Source organism: Sinocyclocheilus anshuiensis, unplaced genomic scaffold (genome assembly GCF_001515605.1).
Source record: "Sinocyclocheilus anshuiensis isolate Anshui unplaced genomic scaffold, SAMN03320099.WGS_v1.1 scaffold2739, whole genome shotgun sequence".
NCBI lineage: Eukaryota > Metazoa > Chordata > Actinopteri > Cypriniformes > Cyprinidae > Sinocyclocheilus > Sinocyclocheilus anshuiensis.
In genome coordinates this window covers 21,076-46,124 of record NW_015542334.1, presented here as the reverse complement: position 1 = coordinate 46,124, position 25,049 = coordinate 21,076, and the positions used below count along the sequence as shown (strand labels likewise).

At 36.6% G+C, this 25,049-nt stretch overlaps 4 protein-coding genes across 5 annotated transcripts in view; 3 read left to right on the top strand and 1 right to left on the bottom strand.

Annotated features, from left to right (window-relative positions):
• The first annotated feature begins 1,063 nt into the window (after positions 1-1,063).
• LOC107691072 (GTPase IMAP family member 2) lies at positions 1,064-2,086 on the top strand. Its single transcript, XM_074187013.1, is given in 4 exon segments — positions 1,064-1,091; positions 1,142-1,376; positions 1,378-1,781; positions 1,860-2,086. Coding segments are annotated over 4 exon segments (894 nt in total).
• Positions 2,087-3,468: 1,382 nt separating this feature from the next.
• LOC107691077 (GTPase IMAP family member 4) lies at positions 3,469-5,920 on the top strand. Its single transcript, XM_016489558.1, has 4 exons — positions 3,469-3,543; positions 4,122-4,190; positions 4,294-4,935; positions 5,018-5,920. The coding sequence occupies exons 2-4, from the start codon at positions 4,169-4,171 to the stop codon at positions 5,329-5,331; spliced, it is 978 nt and encodes a 325-aa protein (XP_016345044.1). The 5' UTR covers positions 3,469-3,543; positions 4,122-4,168; the 3' UTR covers positions 5,332-5,920.
• Positions 5,921-6,433: 513 nt separating this feature from the next.
• On the top strand, positions 6,434-12,279 carry orc4 (origin recognition complex, subunit 4). The gene is made up of 15 exons (XM_016489554.1): positions 6,434-6,472; positions 6,568-6,594; positions 7,155-7,231; positions 7,288-7,378; positions 7,865-7,940; positions 8,039-8,124; positions 8,204-8,252; positions 8,782-8,933; positions 9,535-9,708; positions 10,400-10,486; positions 10,582-10,690; positions 10,792-10,887; positions 10,992-11,059; positions 11,862-12,098; positions 12,181-12,279. The coding sequence occupies exons 1-14, from the start codon at positions 6,434-6,436 to the stop codon at positions 12,042-12,044; spliced, it is 1,314 nt and encodes a 437-aa protein (XP_016345040.1). The 3' UTR covers positions 12,045-12,098; positions 12,181-12,279.
• A 1,970-nt stretch (positions 12,280-14,249) lies between these two features.
• LOC107691069 (activin receptor type-2A-like) overlaps positions 14,250-25,049 on the bottom strand; it is an 18,247-nt gene continuing 7,447 nt past the window's right edge. Inside the window, exons 2-12 of one of the 2 annotated variants that reach the window (XM_016489552.1) lie at positions 23,770-23,977; positions 23,563-23,666; positions 22,372-22,526; positions 21,589-21,612; positions 21,198-21,341; positions 20,331-20,474; positions 18,698-18,843; positions 16,375-16,489; positions 16,058-16,196; positions 15,458-15,588; positions 14,250-15,310 (exon numbers count right to left, since the gene is read on the bottom strand). In XM_016489552.1, coding sequence (XP_016345038.1) covers positions 15,116-15,310; positions 15,458-15,588; positions 16,058-16,196; positions 16,375-16,489; positions 18,698-18,843; positions 20,331-20,474; positions 21,198-21,341; positions 21,589-21,612; positions 22,372-22,526; positions 23,563-23,666; positions 23,770-23,977 — 1,505 coding nt within the window. In that variant the 3' untranslated portion in view covers positions 14,250-15,115. The remainder of the gene's footprint in view (positions 15,311-15,457; positions 15,589-16,057; positions 16,197-16,374; positions 16,490-18,697; positions 18,844-20,330; positions 20,475-21,197; positions 21,342-21,588; positions 21,613-22,371; positions 22,527-23,562; positions 23,667-23,769; positions 23,978-25,049) is intronic. The other variant, XM_016489553.1, reaches the window with a different exon arrangement.

Here is a 25,049-nt window from a genome sequence, read left to right as displayed (position 1 = left end):
AGAGAGAGAGAGAGAGAGAGAGAGAGAGAGAGAGAGAGAGAGAGAGAGAGAGAGAGAGACAGAGAGAGTGAGAGAGAGAGAGAGAGAGAGAGACAGAGAGAGCAGCTTAGACCGAAACTGAAACAGCGGAGCAAGGTACTAATACAATACTTAATGGTTTTAAAATATATTTTACTTTCTTCAGTGTACTGTTTTCAAATCTTTTCTGTGATCACAATATAAAAACGATTTGTTATTACATGACTGGCGTTTATTGACGGATGCAGCAGGCTTCTGTTTCGAAATCTAACGGTGCCTTTCTTGTTATATTAATACATAATAATAATAAGAAGAATCTACTATAAATGCATAATAGTAAAACATAATTGACTGATAATAGTCATTTCTTTGTTTAGGCAAAGCTGCATTCGTTATAATAATCGTGTAATTTCAGTGAACATCTAAGGGAGATAATTGAAGTCTGATGCGCATTTAGCTTGTCCTTATTAACCTACGCTTAGAACTTCAGTTATACTTCTAGATATTAGGGAGTTTTGGGTTATGTGAGCAGAAATAAATGTGACCCTGGAGCACAAAAGCAGTCTTAAGTCTCTGGGGTATAAAAGATGATTTTCTCAATATTTAGATTTTTTTGCACCCTCAGATTCCAGATTTTCAAATAGTTGTATCTCAGCCAAATATTGTCCGATCCTAACAAACCATACATCAATGGAAAGCGTATTTATTCAGCGTTCAGATGATGCATAAATCTCAATTTAAGAAAATTGACCCTTATGGCTGGTTTTGTGGTCCAAGGTCACAAATACACAATGAACTGTTCAGCAACATGAAATAAGATGTGCTAACATTTATTCAACAAAATAACAGCAAAACAGAGGCATTTCTCTGATTTTAAAACAGCAGGATCAAAGTTTTGTGCGTATTAAATCGAGGCCCTGCAGTACAGAAGAACCAGCTGCCTGTTTTATTCAGTGCTTCTCCACTGAACCAAAGGAGCATTTCTGACCAGCTTCATCTGCTGCAACCAAAACACCCACCCTTTAGCCTCGGATGTAACACAGCTATGGCTGCTGGAGTCTCATCAAAAACAGGTAGGTGACCTTTAAGTGATAATTAATATTATTAATTCTATTTAACTGAGGCTCACTTCATCTGTCAGAGATCGGAGTTGTGTTCTTGGGAAATGATGAAGTTGACAAGAACAAAGTGATCAAATCCATCCTGGGCTGCAGGGATCTTACGGGAGAGAACGTGGGCCAGTGTGTATTATATACAATTGAACAGACTGTAAGGAAGATCAGTGTTGTGGAAGTACCAGGATGGAACTCAATGCAGAAAACACCAGAAAGCATCAAGAAATCCATCAGAAGGAGCGTGTCTCTGTCCACCTGGACCTCACGCTCTGCTTCTGGTCATTCCTGTGAAGAGAAATGAAGAACCTGCTTCAGGTGACATTAAAGCTGCAGAGATGCACATGGAGTTACTGTCGGAGCGCGTCTGGAAACACACCATCGTCCTGTTCGCTTGTGATGATGGAGTGGGAGAGTTTGCCATCAAAGCTTACCTTCAGAAAGCAAATAAAATCCTGGAAAAGTGCAAAGGCCGAACCTACATTCTTGAGAGACGCAGTAAGATCAGTGAGCTTTTTACAAAGATAGAAGATCTGGTGGAGGAGAACCGTGGTGATGTATTAATACCACAGACGTACTATGATCCGCTCGAGTGGAAGACAGAAGATCTCCGGCGCAGACGCGGAAGTTTAGATTGGAATCCTCCTCACAGTGAGTATTTTTTCTTAATGTCAAACACGTTTCTCACATGTCTCTTACACACAAATCTAATGCTGTTTTCTTTAACAGTGACCAAAGGGAAACCTGACTTTGTGAATGACCCACAAGCACTTTTGCTGCATTACTTCACACCCATCACGGTGATAGCGCTGGCTGTTTTCGGAGCGCTTCTCGGCGCATTCGCAGGAGCTGAATATGGAGTTTGCGCTGGTTTACTTTTGGGAAGCATTCTAGCAGTTGTCCTTGCCTTCTTGATCTTTAAAGTAGCAGAAAACTGTAACTGCATAGATACATAGGTTTACATACTGTACAACAGTCCATATTTATATTTATTTACATCTTATGTATGCATGTCTTAAACTGGAGAATTAATATTTATACACAAGAAATACATTTCTGGCATATGTTTAGCTATGTTAACAAAGCATGTTGGCATGCTCTCCTGAATGTGACTCCAGGCGCTCTTATATACATTTATGTAATGCACAAGTTTACGGTTGGCTAAATATATAAAACACTTTCAGGATCCGCAATCGGATTGATGGAAATGAGTGCATGTAAAAAACAGGACTATATATGCCAGAAGGATTCATTGTGTGTTTTCGTTTTGTCATGTTAATTAGTTAATTATTTAAGTGAAAAAAATATTTAGTGTAGGCATATTTATTTTATTCTTTTTATTTATATTATTTTATTCTGTTTTCCTCTGTTCTCAGAAGTGCTGCAGGTGTGTGACTTGTTTGTATTTTTAATGGGTCACAGACACTCCATTCTATTGTTATTTTATTTTCATACTAATTTAATATTTTAATCTTATCAGTTAATGTTAATGTTCAGATAACGAGCAGCAGTTGTCAGTCGGGAAAATTAATGAGTAGGCTACTTATAATGCATTGTATGATCTCAAGAATAATTGTAACCACAGTTATAATACTTATCTATTCGTTTTTGCATGTATATTATATACTCAAGTAGCTAGTAAGTGTACAAAGAAATAAAATCATTTACAAAATTAGTACACTGAATCCATTCCAACAGCTGTTAACCTGCCTTGTAGGGTAAATTAAAAGTTGCTTTTCTGCTAATGACAAATAAAACAAACATGGCAAACAATGATGCATAGTTACCTCACAGTCTCACACTTATATAAAATATTTTTCTGAATAAGATGGAAGCAGGAGGTGTTTATATTTTGTTGGCCATGTGTAGTCATATTGCAAGAATGAAAAGGGATTTACGGCATAAACACAGTAAACCTCAACGCCGCCTACAGTGAGTTTTGTGCTATTTTATGCTGATCTGAGAGCTTGTGCTGTTTTTTAAAAATATGAGATTAAAGCACAGAAAGCCATATCTGTTTAAAATAGCAACTTCAATAGATTGAACAGTTCTCATTTGTCTGATCCCCCCCCCTTTTTTTTTTTTGCAATAATCTTTATGTATTAAATCTTTATGTTAAAGTTTTTCCCCCCCCTCTGTCTTTATGTATTTGTTACTCTATATCTGAGATTTATATAAGGGTGGAGTAATTTAGGTTAAGTATTTTGTCCACACTAATGGCATTTCAGACAGAAAGGCTACAGTAAACTCTTCTGATGGAGCGCACACCTCCTGCAAGATCACACCACCCTCTTATGACCATCCACTGTTAAACATTAATTTACATTCATTGATCAAAGTTAATCAGCACCCTAAATGAAAGTATTCTTTTATGAGGAAGCAGAAGAACAGAAAAACAACTAGCAAATGCGAGGTAGGTACAATATCAAATTTTGCTTTATGTTTGATATATTTTCTGTGCTTACATGTACAAAAAGCTTGTATATTCTGCTGTTTCGTAAGCATTTCAGCATAGGCTCACTGGAGCTTAAATGAAGAAAAAAGAAGGACTTATAAACATCTTTAAGTGGTTGTGTTCCTCTTTTATCTCTTGAAACCAACTGTTGATATAATAATGTTAATTTTGCATAATAATTTATGACAGGATCAAGCAATACATTGGAAATGTAGGCCGTGCGTGAAAGGATTCAGACTCTAAAAAACGTAAATTTACTGCAATATATTTTGGGTGCTAAAATGTACAGCTAAACTGTACTTTTACTTGCAATGTTAAATTTATCTGAGCAGTTGTTATGACGTTCACCTTCCCCACATCATTTCACTGGAGAAATCATACCACAAATGAACATTCATAAGTGCTACACAATTAGTGTTACATCTTCTGTGATGAGGCATTGCTTAATGGTTGTAGAACTGCAATATAAACAGTCTGTTAGTATTAAGTGAAACCTGTAGCACAGCGGAACCAACTGTGCGTTTTCTTGTTATCAGTTTCCATGAAGAGCATGTTGTGAAGCAGCTGCACATATACTGCGATCATGGCTACTAAATCTCCTCAAGGTGAGTCAATTTATCTGTGTGTGGTTTCCAACAATGAAACATTTTTGATTAATTAAAAACATCATGCAATAATATTAATTTGATTCCCATTTGCTCTTTAAAGGAGGTTCGGAGCTCAGAATTGTGATCTTAGGAAATGCTGGAGAGAATAAAGTGGTTAAATCAGTCCTAAACTGTGAGAATCTGACAGGAGTGGAAGTTGGTCTCTGTACTTTACATCAGAGTGAAGAAGCAGGAAGGAAGATCAGTGTTGTGGAAGCACCAGGATGGGACAGACTCAGACCAGACAGCATAAAAGAAGAAATTGTCAGAAGCGTGTCACTTTGTCCTCCAGGACCTCACGCTCTGCTTCTGGTCATACCAGTTCTTAATTCTGGTCAAACTCTCTCTGAAGAACCTGAAATGAATGCATCAGAGATGCACATGAGGTTACTGTCAGAGCGCGTCTGGAAACACACCATCGTGCTGTTTGCTTGTGATGATGGAGTGGACGAACTAACAATCCAAAAACACAAAATCCTGGAAAAGTGTGGAAGACGATTCCATGTTCTTCAGAAAAGCACTTGTGAATCTCCCACTCAGATTCATGCACTTCTTAAGAAGATAGACGACCTGGTGGAGGTAAACCGTGGTGATTTCTTCATACCACAAGCTTACTATGAACTGATTCAACAGAAGACACAAGAAGCATCTGGTGCGACTGAGCTCAGGAAGAGACGTGGAAGTCTGGACAGTCCTCCTAACTGTGAGTTTTATTCCACAAAAGCCACAGCTGCTCTCACATTCAGGCTGCTTAAGCACTGATCTATTGTTATTTTCTTTTACAGATAACGAAGACAAAGGAGATTCACAGAAGAAAGAATCTGTAGAGACTTCCAAACATAGACCTTCGGAAGACATGCCAAAAATCACCATGGACTTCAAACCGTTCGTAATGATACTGATAGGTGTGTTCGGAGCACTTCTCGGCGCTGTTGCTGGAGCTGAAAACGGAGTTTCAGGGTCTTGCTCTGGATTAGTGTTTGGTGTCGTTGTAGGGGTTTTACTTGCAAGTTTCATCGTGTACATTTATACTCACATTTATTCACGAGCTTATCCAAAGCAGTCTACACAAAGCTCATCAGAAGCAACTGAATCATAAGGAGCTGCAAAGTTGATCAAATGCAAGCTAGCTGAATTGTAAATATATTTTATATAAATTTTTAAGTAAGAATATATTTACATTGTGCCTTGTATATATAATTTCTTGACAACTGTGAGGGATAATTTGCGCAAGACTGACAGGAGACATACTGTAGACCTGAGAGAGAAAAAAAGAGAAAAAAAAAATGCAATTCAAAAACTCTCAAAATATATGCATAGACCCGAAAACAGCTAGTGAGAGTACAAAGAGAAAAAAGACATTTACTAATGAAACACTGCTTTCTGTGATGTTAGAACCGTAGGGTGAATACTTTCATATTACTTTATATCAGCACTCATCCTAAACTTTTGCCTTTTTAATTTTGCCATAATTTTAGGGTCATACCGCATTTTGACAGCTTTATATGCCTTATAGTTTTTTTTTTTTTAAAGATGCTCATCTGAAGAAGCTAAAAAGCAGATGTTTGCAATATGTTGTTGTCTGTTGTGTTCATGGGTTTTTGTGTGAAGGAGGAAAGGAGGAGTTCAGAACAACTGGAACCAGTGTTTTTATAAACAAGCTTTTTAATGTTTTTTTTTATTTTTTTTTTTTAAATGGTTAAAAATGTGAAAGATTGACATTGTGATTTGTTGTTTTTGAACATCAGCACGCTTAAATATGTTTTGCATCTGTCACAAGGCTTTAAATGACTACAAGCATGCACTATGTAAATAAAATTAATTTAGACTAAAATAATGTTTCTTTATTTAGGATTTTAGAGGTTATACAGTAACTCTAAACTAGCACGGGCCAGTAAGCAGAGAAGGTTTTGGAAAACAATGGCATTCAGTGGCATTTCGTTGGAGTTTAATGGTCATAAACACATAGAAATCATTAACACATAGATAAAGTCATAAACACATAGATATCATAAAGAATAAGGCCATTTTGCATTGCTGGAGTTTGCACCTACTAGTTTTCACACTTAGGCTACTGTTAAGACAAGCTGTTATTTATATGCAATACATGCGCCATTTGTTAATGCATTCATTAATTAAATGCAAACTAATTACAATATAATGTAGGCTAATATTAACAGGTTTAACGTGCTTTAAATTTTATGGCGAATTGCTTGAGGCTCAAAATCAACCTGTGCATAGTTCGGTTTCGTGGGCCGCAGAGCGCCACCTGCTGTCAGCGCTCATGTGGACACCGGAAATACGACATGTTGCTTCCCGGAAACACGCGGGCTAGTGGCGCGAAATCACAGGACCCGCACTGGTGAGTTTATACACGTTTAATTCAGCAGTTAACTTAATTTAACAGGTTATTTACTAAGTATGTGAAGAGTTGCAGCGTGACAACCTGAACTTAATCTTAAACTGTTTTAAATAATGTTTCTGATTCTTTTGTAATTCAAATCAGTAAATCCATAAACATACATCCCTATTTCTGTAATGAGCTACAATAGAGAGTTAAATACAAACATAACATGAAGTGAATCAAAGTAAACACCATATAATATAAATACAATAAAAGTGTGCAAAAGACAGCCCGAGACATGCAGTGACAGTTGTAATAATATCACTCTGCATGCAGCTAAAACGAGCTCATATTCATTTAAAATTACATTAAATATTAATATTTTTGAAAATTAATTTGCCACACTGCAGTATCATTTAAAACAAATTAGTTAAGGTTCATTAGAATAGAGAAAACCCTGCCTAGTGAGCTGTCAGTTATGTATGGTGTGTGTGTGTGGACTTCGCTCCCGAGTGTGTGTCAGTACAGGACAGGTGTGGATGTGTGTGTTGATGTTGTGTGATTATGTGTGTGTTCAGGCTCAGAAGCTCCTGCGGGAGAGGCTGTGTCATCAGAAGCTGCCGGATCAGCCTGTGGGTCTGGACTCCCAGTACAAGTGCGTCTCGTTTACTGTCTCTCTCTCTGTGTGTGTGTGTGTGTGTGTGTTTGTAGGCACTTGCTGGAGCTGCTGAGACGTACAGCTGTTCATGGAGAGAGTAACTCGGTCCTCATTGTTGGTCCACGAGGATCCGGTAAAACTATGGTACGAAGCATCAAGATTTACTCCCTCACTAATGACTGACTCGTCTTTTTACTCATTTTGATTAGATAAATGAAAATTCTGTCATTATTTACTCCCCCTCATGTCCTTTCAAATATTTTGACACATAATATTTTTTCAAATATTTCTGAGATTTTCTATTCAGACCACTTTTTTTTCTTATTAAAACGACAAACTTGTTTTCCCTTTGAGCTTCATTTTTCTGACCCCATTGCCAGATTTGTGTTAGTTTGTTTTGTATCGTTTAAAGCAGAAACTCACTTCATTTGCATTTCCCAGAAAACAACAGTTTTATGTATCTAATGTTGCATCTCAGGTAAATGTTTAGATGTTTGTGCTGAAAACACAAAAACGAGACAAAAATAAAAACAAGAAATTAGCTTTTGCAGTGTGCTAAATAAATAAAGCTAATATTTCTGAAACGATGGCATAATTATGTGAAGTGTTTTCATGCGTCTCTGTCTGAAGCTGCTGGGTTGTGTCCTCCGAGAGCTCATGAGTCTGAGGGAAGTGCAGAAGAATGTTCTTCTGGTGGAGCTCAACGGTGAGTTCATGCACGTCACTTTAACGCTGCTCCTGTATTAAATGATGAAATGAGAAGCTCCAGCTGTGTCACGTCTCGGCGATGTTTTCTGAGCACAGGTCTTCTGCAGACAGACGACAAAATCGCTCTGAAAGAAATCACTCGCCAGCTGCACCTGGAGAACGTCGTAGGAGACAAAGTCTTTGTGAGTTTCTGACGTTATTAGAGGAATAATTGCTGTAGTTTTTAATGTTTTTGTGCTGAGAGGTTTTCTCGTGTTTTAGGGGAGCTTTGCAGAGAATCTGGCTTTTCTCTTAGAAGCTCTCAAGAAAGGTGAGGCTCCGTCAGTGCCATTTTAGTATTATTTACATACTATTATATGCTATTATTATATGTGACCCTGGACCACAAAACCAGTCATAAGGGGTACAATTGAGAGATAAATGCGCTTTCCATTGATGTATGGTTTGTTAGGATAGGACAATATACAACTATTTGAAAATCTGGAATCTGAGGGTGCAAAAAGATCTAAATATTGAGAAAATCGCCTTTAAAGTTGTCCAAATGAAGTTCTTAGCAATGCATATTACTAATCAAAAATTAAGTTTTGATATATTTACGGTAGAACATTTACAAAATCTCGTGATGGAACATGATCTTTACTTAATATCCTAATGATTTTTGGCATAAAAGAAAAATCTATAATTTTTTTTTGGCTATTGCTACAAATATACCCCAGCGACTCTGCTCCAGGGTCACATTTGTGTTTACATTCTACTCTATATTTTGTATGTTTTTATTTTTATATTTTCAGTTTTTATTTTAATCATCCTCTGCTCACCTCTGTCTGTGGTGTTGTCAGGTGATAAGAGCAGCAGTCGTCCCGTGCTGTTCGTGTTGGATGAGTTCGATCTGTTCGCTCATCATAAGAACCAGACGCTGCTGTATAACCTGCTGGATGTGTCTCAGTCTGCGCAGACGCCTGTCGCTGTGGTGGGACTCACCTGCAGACTGGTGCGTCTGCTCTGAAAACACTATACAGAACACGCTTGGACTTCAGACAACTACTATTTCATCATCATTAAATTGTTTATTTTTTTTGTAATTTAATCTGTCATTATTTTTTTATTTTGAATATTCTACTTTAAATGTAATATTCTAACTCTTACCCAGTGCTCTCTTTTAAACGGTGCATTCTGTACATTTTATTCAAAAATTGTTAATAAAGGTTAATATAACAAACAAAATTATGCATGGTTTAAATGCACAGAATGGTCTAAAATATAATGCTGAGAATGTAAGGAACAGAGAAAAGGAAAAAAAGTTGAGCTGAAAACATTATTAAAAAGTGGTTTAAAATTTAAAGCTACTTTACTCAATAAATTAAATGTAAAAAATGAAAAATTATGTGGCATATGTTTTTGTTAAATGTGTTTTTTCATTGAAAAATCATGAAGGTTCTTCATGCAAACTCAACCCCACTGAAATGTATTGTGCACTACTTTATTAATTAGTTTTTATTGGTTTTATTGGTTGTTGTAGCTCTAATTCTCTTATAGATGAGGAAAACCACAGCTGATCCTTCTCGAATCACTCATGTGTTTGTGTGTTCCAGGACGTGCTGGAGCTGCTGGAGAAGCGAGTGAAGTCTCGGTTCTCTCACAGACAGATCCATCTGTTCAGCTCGCTCTCGTTCGGTCAGTATGTGGATGTGGTTCGTGCTCAGCTCAGTTTGCCTCCGGACTTCCCAGATCCCAAATTCTCCGACGAGTGGAACCACAGCGTCACGGTACAGACGCAACATGAGTCTTAAAACAAATCATACATGCGTCAAAGACGAAAAAGGGTTTAAGCAGAAAAACAATAAGTGTAATACTGCTTTAAATTGTTGTTTTTCCCCAAATTAAAAAAAAAAAAATTCTGTTTAATTGCAATTTTGTTTTTGTTTTTCTGAGCAAAAAATAAATATCAAACATGTTTCCCTGATTTACAGAAGAGACCCACTGAAATGTCATTCAGTGTAACAATCTCGTCAGGCATATTTACAACAAAAATCATTTTAAGACATTAAAAGACTAATTACTTTCACCCCAAATACTAATTAGCTGTAATTTTACATTTTTAAAATATGCCACTATCCTAGGTTTTGCCTATTTGTCAGTAAGAATTTTGTACTCATTTAAAACACAATAAAATTTAATATGCTCACTTATTCTTTTATATATTTTAACATGTACAGGTCAGAATAAGCATGTTATTTGAATTTTTACATAAATATTGTGTTACACTGAATGACAAAGTAACATTATTTCAACCAAATTTTGACATTTTATTCTCCAAAAACTTAAAAGTAGACACTTTACTTACATTTAATGTGCTTTCTATGGACATAAAATCACTTTTGTAAATTTCTTTTGAAATCTCAATGTCTTTGACCCACATACAATCATGTTTTCTTACCTCTCGTTCTCTGTTCGTAGAAATTATGTGAAGATAAGACGGTTGAGGAGATTTTGAGGAGGAACTTTAATGGCAGTAAAGATTTCCGCTCTCTGCATTCGCTGCTGGTATTTACATCAGTTCATCTCGTAATCAGACCACTGTTGGAGATCTCTGTTCTTGTGTGTAAACCTGTGTGTGTGTGTGTGTGTGTATGTTGTAGTTTCTGGCTGTCAGTCGAGTGTCGGTCTCTCATTCGACTCTTCGTGAGGCTGATCTTATAGAGGCCTGTCGCTTGATTTCTGCTGATTCCAAAGCAAACGTCCTTCACGGTGAGAAACTGGAAACAGATTTTTCCTGCAGTTTTGATGATTTTTATTCCTCATCTCAAGCACACGCTCCTCTCTGATGCCCTGGATTGCCTGTTTTCCAGGTCTGTCTATTCTAGAGCTGTGTTTGATTATTGCCATGAAGCATCTGAATGACACTTATGACGGAGAACCCTTCAATTTCCAGATGGTCCATAATGGTAAGTTATAACTGGTGTTTCACAAGCCTTGATGTGTGTAAATGTTCATCAGTGAAGGTCAGTACGTGCATCAGCTCATATGAATGTAATTCTCTCTCTCTCAGAGTTTAAGAAGTTCATTCAGAGGAAGTCTCACTCCATCCATAAGTTTGAGAAGCCCGTGGTGATGAAGGTCAGTTGGAGCCGCTCTCTTTTTCATGCATGTACTTGTGCTTTAAACGGAACAGAATATGAAACAAACTGAGTCGATAAGTGGAAACCTAGCTCTCTTGGCATGTTCATGATGTCTGATTTGTAAATGAATCATACTTTTGGATTGAATTATTTCGGTTGTGTAATCAACTGATTATTTGACAAAACTGATCTAAAATGTGCATTCATAAATTAGACAGATCTGGCATCCTCTCATTTTATGTTCCATGAAAGAAAGTTGGGTTTGGATTCATGACTTGAGGGAGAGTAAATAATGACTTTAATTTGAGTTTAATTCAAATATATAGTTTTAATAAAATATAAAGTTTTTCAATTGTGTTTGTTTATTGGTAAATGGCGTAAATATAAAATTAACATGTTAGTGTTATTTTAGTATTATTTATGTAGTATTTAATATTTTTAATTAGCTTTATTTTTTTCATTTGAATGTTTTAGTAATTTTGTTGTCAGTTTAATTTTTTGGGTATACAGTTTCTTAAAGGACAAATTTTGTCTCTTTTAATGTTTTTTTTCAAGATAATTTGACTACATAAAATGAATCTACGTATATATTTTTTAATGGTTTTAATGGTGCTTACCTGTGTGTGTGTATAGAAAAGTGTATAACTATCTGTATATAAAAACAATAGAAGTCTATGTAATGTCCCCATTTAGATAGCTAAGTAAACATGCGTGTGTGTGTGTCTGTGTGCGCGTGTATCTGTGTGTGCGTGTATCTGTGCGTGTGTGTGTGTGTGCGTCTGTGCGTGCGCACGTTTCAGGCGTTTGAGCATCTGCTGCAGCTGGAGCTGGTGCGTCCGGTGGACTCTGGTGTGTGTAAAGTTCAGCGCGAGTATCAGCTGATGCGGCTGATGCTGGAACACGGTCAGGTGATGGAGGCGCTGCAGAAGTACCCACAATGCCCCACAGACGTCAAACAGTGGGCCCTCTCGGCCTTCGGCTGAACACTGCTGCATGCTTTACTTGCTGAAATATGCATTTTGTACATTTAAATGCATGTATATATAATTTTTTTTTTTTGTTTGCAATAATAAAAAAAAGTTAATATAATTGCTAATTTGTAATTTCTTTGTCTTAAAGAATCTTCTGGCCCCTGAAGGATGTTGTACAACGTTATTGAAAAGTTATTTTAGGTAGTTGACAAGCCCGTTTCAGCCACAGGATAAAAATATTAAAAAGGTAACTGCGACTTTTTCTCTCACAATTCTGAGTTTATATCTTTTAATTCAAATCTTGCAATTCAATTTCTTTTTTTTTTTTTATCCAGGAATGGGCTTCCATGCGATGTGGCATTCATAAAAAAATTATTTAAACCATTTCCAAATACTTTTATTATACATATCATTTAATGACTTTGCATTTTTTGTCATGGCTATTCCGATTTTTATGAGTAATCAATTTCATCTGGAGTCGTTTCCACCATTTGAGTCATCATATAGTCTGTATGACTGCTTGGTTTTTATTCCAGTAAAAAATCATCCAAAAGTAACATCCATTACCAAGCTTGCATTTTTATAGTTTATTTTAATGCCTTTTGAATTAGTTGCATAAATGTATATATATTTGTATATTTACGTATTTAACTGAAAAGGCATTAAACTATATATATATATATATATATATAAATCAGTGTTTTTATGAAATGGCATACCTTTTTGTGGAATAAACATGTATACAGGCCCGAGAAGATTTCATGATGATTTAAAGGTGGTGAATAAGTTCATCAGATCATCAGATCATCATCATTCATTAATGAAAAATTAGTATAAAGAAAATGTCTTTATATTTATAGAAAGAGAATCACATGCATAATCAGTTATCGGCCTGCAGACATTAAGACAATAAAAAAGTTGTATAAAATACCCAGCAGTACAATCTTCTGGAATAAGTTATTTATAAAGGACTGTTTTTGATTAGTGACACCAAAAAGAACAGCAACATCATGCTAGTCTAATAATTTAAAACCAACAATCATATTTACATTATTCATTTGCTGTACATGTGTGTGTTCGGGGGAATTACAGATCGATCTGAAATATCTTTTACCACTTATTTCTCACCCAACACTTGGTTTGTCTGCGAACACATTCGGGGCAATAATAACCGGCGTTTGTTTTCACAGTACTGAGAGTTTGTCGCATTATTAATGAAATAAATAGAAGCGGTTTATAATCTATGCTACAGTTGCAATCTCTGCTGCATGTTGGTTGCATAATTGCCGTATGAGCAGAAACCTGCGTCCCTGAATACTGCTGTAGTGCTTCAGAAAGAGATGGAGAGACAGAGATGAAGGAGAATGTGGCATTAGACAGATTTACAGCCCTGAAAGCTGCGATTGTGTGCAAACACTGTCATTAAAGGGGCCTTAGCATTTATTTTCCCACAAGGTCAGCTTCTATTGTTATGCAAGTGGTTTTTGCTCCTGCGCCTATGTAAATGTCTTTTGATGCGAAATTAGTAAAAATGAGTTCAATTTCTTTTTTAACTTCTCCATCCTGCAACAACAGTCTCTGTAAAAATACATCACATCGAGACAGATGGATAATAATGTAATTTCTAACAGCACAAACTTTCACACTTTACTCTTATTAATTCTGCTGGTGTTCAGATTGTTTGATTTGGAAGCTTATTTCAGCCACGGGATAAAAAAAATAAATAAAGATAATTGAAACTTTTTTTCTCGTAATTTTGACTATTTTTACAAGTCTAAAGAACCTTGCAATTCTTTGGAAAAAGTGAGAATTGTGAGATATAAACTGATAATTTGGACTTTTTTTCTTGCAATTTACGGTGGGCGAGTTTACTTGTAATTCCGAGTTTATCTCTAACAATATCAGACTTTTTTTCTCAGAATTGTGATATAACGTTGCAACTGCAAGAAAAGAAGTTGCGATTACTATTTAAATTTTTTATTGTGGAATTTATGGTGGAAACAAAAAAACAACTGCGAGACGTAAACTCCAAAATCTGAAAAAAAAAAAAGATATAATAAAATGCAAAAATTGCGATATATATTGCTAGATTTGACTCTGAACTGCAAGAAAAAGTCAGAATTCTCGGTTTTTATCTTGCAAGTCTTGAGTTTTTCTCAGAATTGCAAAATAAACAGTCTGAATTGCAAGACATAAACTCAGAATTGTGAAAAAATAAATCCGTATTTAGTTGCAATTGCCTTTTACATTTTTTTTAAGCTTCCATAGTTTGACATCACGACTCGGTGGCCCGAGTTTCTCAACACTAAACATGTTAACACGCTGATGTTAATCTAGTTCACATCAGAAAGCTGAAGTGCAGAACGAGTCGTTTTTGCAGTGTAGGGTCAAAATGAACTCTCCAGCACTCGAGCTGCTGGATTATTTCTCATATAAAGCCACTAAAAGATAAATATGAAAAACACAATGTATCAGGTGTAGTCTGATGAATATGGAGGCGAGTGGTAAACTATCCGAATTCATCCACCATTGGCAGAAGTTAATATTGGACCCTGGTTTTTGTGATTCAGTGAAGCGAGCGTTGATTCCTCATGATACGACCCCTTTAGAAAGAGCAGTGAAGGCTGCGATGAAATGAAGCAGAAATGTGAAAGGCAGAAACGCTAGCGTGTGTTACAGCTACTCGTCTCGCCTCCGTAGCAGCTGTTCAGAAAAAAGCACGAGAAATCAAAATGAGGTATACCTGTTTAGGGAGGTTCATGGTTATTTCAGCATACATCCATGTCTCATATTGGCATGACTGTAATGATTCGCAGAAAAGAAACAGCAAACGCAGTCCAGAGTTTCGCCCTTTTTATACTAAAATCATATGAGCTGCTGTTCATATAAAACACAAAAGTCTTTCCTTTACGCATAAAAGAGGTTTTGGTGCAAACAGAGATGTCCGTGTGTGTTTGATCTCTTGAGTTCCTCCGTGTGTAAGTGCGAGTCGTTGAATTATTCCCGCGCTCGTTTTGCTCGAGTCATTCGTAGTCTGGTGTTCTCTCGCACACGCTGCATTCTGATTTGCTGAGAGAACAGCATCATAGGCTGGATTCTTTAGGGGGGAAGTCCAGGTTGGTAACCATGGTGACGACGGAGAGGATGTCGTCGGGGGTGATGAGGTTGGTGTTGCGCTGCATTGAGATGATGCGCTCCTCCACGCATCCCGCAGACAGACGCGCCTCGGCCTCGTGGTCCCAGCACTCCTCTATGGTCTCACAGAGCATTGCCAGACCCTAGATACACCGATTAAATGATTTGGCGTGTGAGAAAGTCTCAGTATTTGCTGTGTCTATTTTTCTGGAGCTACACGAACAAAGCCTGAGCATCGTGCATCTTTAAACATCTTGAGCTTCAACAAGAGTGTGTTTGTGTAGCAGTACCGTATGTTTTAGCCAGTGCTCTCTGAATATCGGCCGTAGTTTCTTATGCACAACGACGTCCTGCATGTCCTCCAGAGACAGATGAAGACCTGCCTCCTCCTCAAACGGCAGACAGAACTCATCCACGGGACCTGAGACACACACACACACACACACACACACACACACACAGACAGACAGACAGACAGACAGACAGACAGACAGACAGACAGACAGACACACACACGCAAAGACACACACAAAGACACACACAAAGACACACACACACACACACACACACGCAAAGACACACACACACTCACACAGACAGACAGACAGACAGACAGACAGACAGACACACACACACACACACGCAAAGACACACACACACTCACACAGACAGACAGACAGACAGACAGACAGACAGACAGACAGACAGACAGACAGACAGACAGACAGACAGACAGACAGACAGACAGACAGACAGACAGACAGACAGACAGACAGACAGACAGACAGACAGACAGACAGACAGACAGACAGACAGACACACACACACACGGATCAGCACCGGTTTATCCCATGACTTCACCTGAGTGTGAGTGAATGGGTGTTTGTTACCGTCGGCCGCTGTGCAGCGAGAGGCCAGTTCCCACAGCACCAGACCCGCGGCGTACATGTCGATCCTCAGAAACGCGTCGCGCTGGAAACTGATCGCTCCCTCCAGCACCTCCGGAGCCATGTAGCGCCGCGTTCCCACCTTCACACAACACAACCAATACAACCTCAGCAATGACTGAGTAGCACTTTACATCTGTCCCAAGTAAGGACTATTCAGTCAATGTTTGCCATGAATTGCATTGTGAAACTAGAAAAAAACTGACATACATTTAAATATTTGTTGTTTGTTTTTGAGCACATGCACAAATTATATTCACCTGTCCGTGTGTGTCGCCTGTAGATTTCCCTGCTTCAAACTTCAGTGACAGGCCAAAGTCAGCAATACATGCAGTTAAATCACTCTTCAGTAACACATTCTTACTCTTGATATCTCTGAGAGAGAGAGAGAGAGAAAGAGAGAGAGGTTAAGTTACAAAGTAGGTTTCAAAGTAGGGACTGGGTTTGTGAAAAAGTTTAGAGAAAAATGGTGTAAAAATAAAGAATATATATAAAAAATAATACACCTAAAAGTACATTACTATAATGAGTAGAGAAAAAAACATTTATGATGATAATAATAATAAAAATGTAACTTAACTGAAACTAAATATTTTCCAAACCATATAAATTGAATCTTTATACAAGAAACTAAATTAAATTTTAGGATGAGGGGCCCTCACTACAAAAATAAATTAATAATAATAAAAATAATAAATGAATGAATCAAATTATTAATTATTAAATAAATATATTTTAGATTAAAATAAAAAATAAGTATATAAATAAATAAAAAACATTCAACATTCAAAAAAAGTATAAAAATCAATATGCTAGAAAAATACATCAATAAATAAACAAAGAAGTATATATACCCCAAAACAATCTAACAGTAAATTACTGTAACGAGTAGAAAAAAACTGAAACTAAATATTTTCCAAAGAAACTGTACACATTTTATTATGCAATTTTTATTATACATTGTTTTTAAGTATAAACTGGGTCTTTTTACAAGAAACTATATAGATGACTGTTAATTTTAGGATGGGGGTCCCTCACACAAGGAAATTTGGGGGTCCTTTGCATCTAAAAGACATGAGAGAGATAGGTTAAATTACATCTGATTTAGGGGGTTTCAAACTGGGGGTGTGGGTGGAAAAGTTTAGAGAAAAAGTGTGAAAAATGTACAAATAAATAAATATATACATTTTACATAAAAAATAAGAAGCACATAAATACGTATATAAATAAATATTTTACAAAAATAATTTTTCACACATTTATATACTTTTTTTATAGTATAAACTGGGTCTTTATACAAGAAACTAAATACATGCTTGTTACATTTTTGGATTGGGTCCATCGCTAAAAAATGTAAAAATGAATAAATAAATAAATAATAAAAAAGATTAAAATACATATATAAATGTATACATTTTAGATTAAAATAAATAAGTAAACAAATAAGTATATAAGGTGATATTACATCTATAATACATTACTATAATGAGTTTGAAAAAAAAAATTAATAGAAACAAAATATCAAATAATATTTTACACATATTTATATGATACATTTTTACAGAATAAACTGGGTCTTTATACAAAAAACTATATAGATGTCCTGTAAGATTTTAGCCTTTGGGTCCCTTGCTAAAAATGTAAAAAAAAAAGAATAAATAAATAAATAAATATATATATATATATATATATAATGAAAAAATATATACAGGTGCATCTCAATAAATTAGAATGTTGGTGTGCTTGACTGGCCAGCAAACTCACCAGACCTGAACCCCATAGAGAATCTATGGGGTATTGTCAAGAGGAAAATGAGAAACAAGAGACCAAAAAATGCAGATGAGCTGAAGGCCACTGTCAAAGAAACCTGGGCTTCCATACCACCTCAGCAGTGCCACAAACTGATCACCTCCATGCCACGCCGAATTGAGGCAGTAATTAAAGCAAAAGGAGCCCCTACCAAGTATTGAGTACATGTACAGTAAATGAACATACTTTCCAGAAGGCCAACAATTCACTAAAAATGTTTTTTTTTATTGGTCTTATGAAGTATTCCAATGTGTTGAGATAGTGAATTGGTGGGTTTTTGTTAAATGTGAGCCAAAATCATCACAATTAAAAGAACCAAAGACTTAAACTACTTCAGTCTTTGTGCATTGAATTTATTTAATACACGAGTTTCACAATTTGAGTTGAATTACTGAAATAAATGAACTTTTCCATGACATTCTAATTTATTGAGATGCACCTGTATATATAATGAAAAAATATATTTAAATAAATTAATCAAATTTTTCTTTACATTTTTACAGAATGTATAAGCAAATACATACAGTATGTATAAAAACATATAATTAAATAGATCTAACAGTATTATAATGAGTAGAAAAACAATATAATAATGTAACTTAATAGAAACAAAATAGTTTCCAAATAATATTTTACACATTTATATTACACTATAAATTGGGTCTTTATACAAGAAACTAAATAGATGTTGGTTAAATGTTAGGATGGCGTTCCCTTGTACGAGCATCAGATTTTATTTTCAATGGCATCTAACAGATTGAAAGTGTTTAGTACCGGTGTGCAACGGCAGGCTTGTGTCCGTCCTTCAGGTTGGGAATGTCCTCGTGTAAATACGCCAAACCGCGCACAAACGTCTGCGCTATCAGACACAACTCATTCCACGACACAACATTTGCCTTCAGGAAGTCCGTCAGCGAGCCCTGAGAACAAACACACACGCAAATGATATTATCACACACTCTGTGAATCAAACATGTGACACACTGAGGTCATGTGACAATAATGTAGCATGATACTGTTTAAAACAATTACTCCTGCATACTGCATACTACTAAAATAATGGTTTCTATTTTAATATCCTTTAAAATATAATTTATTTCTGTGAAGCAAAGCTGAATTTCCGTCATCATTACTCCAGTATAAAGTGTCACATGATCTTCAGAAATCATTCTAATATGCTGATTTATTATTAGAATTATCAATGTTGGAAACAGCTGTGATGCAAATATTTTTTTTTCGAGCAGCAAATCAGCATATTAGAATGATTTCTGAAGATCATGTGACACTGAAGACTGGAGTAATGATCACAGAAATACATTACAGTTTAACAGATATTTACATAGAAAACAGTCATTTTAAATGGCAATAATATTTCACAATTGTGCTGTTTTTACTGTATTTTTAATTAAATAAATGCAGCCTTGATGAGTTTTTTTCTGTATTTTTTATCAAATAAATGCAGCCTTGATGAGCAGAAGAGACTTTTTTAAAAACATTACAAGTCTTACTGATCCCAAACTATTGAGCGGTAGTGTATTTCGTTTGGAATTTTCATTGAGTGTAGTAAACAGTATGCAGTATTCTGAATAAAGTACACAGGGGTGTGTGTGTGTGTTTTTGTGTGTGTGTTTGTGTGTGTGTGTTTGTTTATGTGTGTGCGTGTGTGTTTGTTTGTGTGTGTCTGTTTGTGTGTGTGTGTGTGTGTGTGTGTCTGTGTGTGTGTGTGTGTGTGTGTGTGTGTGTCTGTGTGTGTGTGTGTGTGTGTGTGTGTGTGTCTGTGTGTGTGTGTGTGTGTGTGTGTGTGTGTCTGTGTGTGTGTGTGTGTGTGTGTGTGTGTGTCTGTGTGTGTGTGTGTGTGTGTGTGTGTGTGTCTGTGTGTGTGTGTGTGTGTGTGTGTGTGTGTCTGTGTGTGTGTGTGTGTGTGTGTGTGTGTGTCTGTGTGTGTGTGTGTGTGTGTGTGTGTGTGTCTGTGTGTGTGTGTGTGTGTGTGTGTGTGTGTCTGTGTGTGTGTGTGTGTGTGTGTGTGTGTGTCTGTGTGTGTGTGTGTGTGTGTGTGTGTGTGTCTGTGTGTGTGTGTGTGTGTGTGTGTGTGTGTCTGTGTGTGTGTGTGTGTGTGTGTGTGTGTGTCTGTGTGTGTGTGTGTGTGTGTGTGTGTGTGTCTGTGTGTGTGTGTGTGTGTGTGTGTGTGTGTCTGTGTGTGTGTGTGTGTGTGTGTGTGTGTGTCTGTGTGTGTGTGTGTGTGTGTGTGTGTGTGTCTGTGTGTGTGTGTGTGTGTGTGTGTGTGTGTCTGTGTGTGTGTGTGTGTGTGTGTGTGTGTGTCTGTGTGTGTGTGTGTGTGTGTGTGTGTGTGTCTGTGTGTGTGTGTGAGTGTGAGTGTGAGTGTGAGTGTGAGTGTGTGTGTATGTACCTTCTCATGATACGCTGTGATGAGCCATAGCTCGATTTCGACTCCATTTCCTCTTTTTTCCGCTCCGATGAAGTGAAGGATATTTTCATGTTTCATTCCACTCAAACTATACATCTCATATTCATTCTGCCATGACTGTTTATTCTGAGAGAGATCGCAGACAAACACATGCAAAATTAACAACATTCAAAGCCACTGTAAAACAGTACATTTACGCACAATTGTGATGCACATCAGTTGATTTCTGTATTCATGTGCACAAGTTGTAAACAGACTAATGAACTATATTACTTGATGGACAAATTATTTATGATTCATTAATTTTCCAAATGATCTGTTGAATATTGGTGTATTTTATCATTGCGGTTGCTGTCATTTTACAAAAGCAGCTAGATTTAAATTTCCAGTCTTTGCAATGTGAACCAGTGCAAAATACTTCAGTGTGCAATTCAAATATTACAATGATTTTATTGCTGTTGAATACTGAACATTGCATCACTTTATCAAAGAGAATTCTTCAAACATTAATTTTTTAAAAAAGAAAAATCATATCAGCTAAGACTGAAAGTACACGGTAAAAAAATACTTTTTTGAAGTCTTAAAGATTTCAGGCTGAATTAATAGCTTAAGCTTAATATTTTAGGTTAGAGGTTTAGAACAAACACTAGCTATAATATTTGAAGAATATTAATACAGAGATTCAGAGCATAATAATAAAGCACTCAGATTTGAGTTACCAGCAAACCATATCACTGTTACCCATGAGCTTTTGGCTTATTGCTTTATTATAATCATGTCGAATCTTCTGTGCTGAAGCTGAGGAGGGAAACTATGACCAGCAGTAATGAGATGAGATGCGTCAGATACCTGCACAGGGAAGATTTTGACAGCCACGTGTTCGTTGAGCAGCTGAGCTTTCCAGACGCAGCCGAAGCGCCCGCGAGCCTTCAGCTCCAGCAGCTGCAGCGGCTTCTGACCCAACAACGGTGACGGAGGCGTCAGACCCGGATCCTGCAGACACAAACACAACCCACTGAACACATGATTCACTCATACACATCAACACAAACACACACACACAGCGTCTGATGCAGGAGAACACATATAATAATCCATGCCAGCTACAAAGAAAGAAAGAAAGAAAAGAAGAGCCCATATGCAGATGAGAGTGACCACATCACAAACCCATGACAGAGGATGAGAACTGAAGCATCAGCAGGGCAGCATGGGAGACCGTGAGAGTGAATGAAGCTCTTACCTCGATCATGATACGAAAGGCGTGCTAGCAAGAGAGGAACAGAGGGGTTTTACTGCTTCTAGCACACACACAAGCTCTGGGATGTGAGTAAGAACGAGCGCAAACTCATTTAAGCATGAGAATGAGAAAGAAACACTGATGTGTGTCTGTGAGAACATGTGATGTAGTCTTATATGCAGCAATGAGAGACTGACATGAGAAAGATGGTACGTACCATCCTAAGAATTAAAGGGTTAAGGGTAAAGGCTTTAATAAGAACTAGTACGAACATACTAAAAAATGACAAAAAATGCACAACAAAATTACTAAAACTTTAACATTAAAATGAAACAGAAAATATAAAAATTAAAAAATATTAACAAAACTGATAATAGCATTTCAATGATATTTAAATAACACTGACTTGGGATGCAAAATTACACAAGATATTAAGACAAAATTAAAATTAAGTGAGTTTATGCATAAAATAAGGGGGAAAAAGATCTGCCAATGGGGTCAGAAAATTAAACACTCTGTTTTGCTTTAAGTTTTTTTTTGACCTCATTGGCAGATATTTGTCTTGTTTAAATTGCACTGGAAAACAACACAAAAATATTGAGTAAGAAAATCACTTTTTGCAGTGAAACATTTGCTCCCCAATGGTAGAATAGTTTATTGTGGTTATTATGAATGGATACACATTAATAACTGCACTGTTATGTGAAAGAGTCCCGATTTCACCAAAAAACATCTCCAGATATTACGCTCGAGTATAAAGATGATATTGAGATGAAGGTACAGTACCTGTGACGGCACGAGCAGCGGCGGGTACGACAGCTTCAGACGCCGGTACATCCAGAACGAGATGACGAGAATAACGGCGACAGCCATGACGGGAATCAGAGAGTACAGCAATGTGGGAAACAAGTCCGGCTTCGGAGGGACGGGGTTAGACGTGGCTGGAGAGAGAGAGAATGAGGAGTAATTAACTAAAAATGTGACCTAAATCTGGGTACTTAGATATGAGATAGTATCACATACACTACTGTTCAAACGTTTGGGTCAATAAGATTTTTAGTGTTTTGAAAGAAATTAATACTTTTATTGAGCAAGGATGCATTAAATTGACCAAAAGTGACAGTAAAGACATTTATAATGTAACAAATGATTTCTATTCCTTTTGAACTTTCTATTCATCGGTGAATCCTGACAAATAAAATGCATCACAGTTTCCACAACAATATTGTGCAGCACACTTGTTTTCAACATTGATAATAATCAGAAATGTTTCTTGAGCAGCAAATCAGTATATTAGAATGATTTCTGAAGATCATGTGACACTGAAGACTGGAGTAATGATGCTGGAAATACAGCTGCGCATCACAAAAATACATTTTATATTAACAGATATTCAAATATTTTAAATTGAAATAATATTTCACAATATTACCGTTTTTATTGTATTTTTGATCAAATAAATGCAGCCTCGGTGAGCAGGAGAGATTTAAACATCTTACTGATCCCTGATCAACTGGACCTTAATTTGATCAAAAACTGCTCATTAAAGGAGGAAGAGTCTATTCGATTGACATAATAATGCGTTGAATCACAGTGTGTTTACTGTTATGACATTCAGAGGCAGGTTAATCTGAAATAGTAGAAACTACAATAATACATCATCATGGAAAACTCGACAGATGTCAGAGAAATTAAATGTGTGCGACTTTGTGATTCAAAGTAACAAGAGTGAATATTTCAGACGTAACTCTATAATCAAAGGATTTTAGGTTTAAATCTACATGAATATATTTGGGAAAGTGTATAATTTAGATCCTGTATCTGGTCAGTTTCTGTTCAACACTCTTGTAGTGTCCCAACTGTGAGACACAGCTGTGAAATCAGTCTGATTATTAGTCTTGAAGTGCGCAGACAGTCCAGATATCTTCACTCGGTCACATGTTTGTGTCTGAGAGGTGTGAAGTGTGTGTTACTCACTCTGAATCATCTCTGGACTGTAGTGAAACTTCTCGTTGCACATGTTTCCCTCGCAGCAGCAGAAGAAGACGTCGGGATTCTCCTTACGCTCCACACACTCACTGCTGCACACACACACACAGACAACACATGTCATCCTCGGTTCACTACAAAACACACACATCACGCAAACACACACGCTGCATCCGAGCATGCATCTGCTCGTACCTGTCGTAGCAGTTAACATCGTCCAGCCAGCAGCCCTGCTTCACCATCTCGATGGCTCCTGAGCGGTTCTTCCAGGTGGAGAAACAGTGTCGTCGCTTGTCTTTCTCTCCGTGACATGATTCGATTCCGCTCTGGTTCGTCCCGTCCTTCTCCCAGCTTGCATTGTAAAACGCACACTCCTGCGTCTCCGAGCGCCCGAGAATCGCACCTGAACCACACAGAAAGAGACTTCAGATGCTGTCCATTTGTTTCATTTGATCAGCATAATAACAGAGGTTGTTTATTACCTTATCGCATATAAAACCTTAAAGGTACAGTACACGGTCAAATAAGTTTTCAAAGTTGTAAATAAAACAGATTATTGCAGTGCATTTTACAGTCTTTCTACTTCAAAATTTCACATTTAGTTCAATGTGTTACTTGCCGTTTCTTATTTGTGAAATTTACTAGCAATTTCTGAGTGGAAACTGTTTCTACTCCAGTTTTTGTTCAGTGCATGAAGCTTTTGAATTGTAAAAGTCAGTCATGTTAATTAAAAACTACTTTATGATTTTTAATGCATTAAACTATGTGCAATATTATAAGTGGACCTTTAGGTATAAACAACGCTACAAAAGTGTAGAATATGATTCATGTTATCATTTGTCGAGTGTTTACGTGAAGAGCTGAGCATTTTGAATAGCGTTTCTCAAATCTGATTTCAATAGTTGGATGTTGGCATGTTGCTAAACTCTAATAACACAATACTATAAAAATCATAAAAACACATAAGAAACAAACAGTGGGTCAAGTTGTCCATTTTTAAAATGAGTTTTCATTGTGTTTATCACAATGCATTCTGGGATTGCCTTCTTTATGAAGGATACGCGCTATGCTGCTTAAAAGGCAGCATAATCATGCATGTCTAATATTTTGTATTTTATAATAATATTGCAAGTCTTCTGAGATGATATTATAACTGTGAGGAACAGACAGAAATTTAAGTTGTTATTCACTGATAAGACTTTCTAAAATTTGGGTGAATTATTGCTTTAAGAGCTAAAAACTTTGATGATGTTATAACACTACAGTTTAAATGTCTCTTCTGCTCACCAAGGCTGAATTTATTTAATCAAAATTACAGTAAAAACAGCAAAATTGTGAAATATTATTACAATTTAAAGTAACTGTTTTCTATGTGAATATCTGTTAAAATGTAATTTATTCCTTTGATCAAAGCTGAATTTTCAGCATCATTACTCCAGTCTTCAGTGTCACATGATCCTTCAGAAATCATTCTA

Excerpts from the sequence above, each read along its gene's own strand:
- LOC107691077 (XM_016489558.1), top strand. The coding sequence starts at position 4,169 with ATGGCTACTAAATCTCCTCAAG. Across the intron at positions 4,191-4,293 it reads GGCTACTAAATCTCCTCAAG|GAGGTTCGGAGCTCAGAATT; the intron begins GTGAGTCAATTT and ends TGCTCTTTAAAG. Across the intron at positions 4,936-5,017 it reads TCTGGACAGTCCTCCTAACT|ATAACGAAGACAAAGGAGAT; the intron begins GTGAGTTTTATT and ends TTTCTTTTACAG.
- orc4 (XM_016489554.1), top strand. The coding sequence starts at position 6,434 with ATGGCGAATTGCTTGAGGCTCAAAATCAACCTGTGCATA. Across the intron at positions 8,934-9,534 it reads TGGGACTCACCTGCAGACTG|GACGTGCTGGAGCTGCTGGA; the intron begins GTGCGTCTGCTC and ends TGTGTGTTCCAG. Across the intron at positions 10,888-10,991 it reads TTTCCAGATGGTCCATAATG|AGTTTAAGAAGTTCATTCAG; the intron begins GTAAGTTATAAC and ends TCTCTCTCTCAG.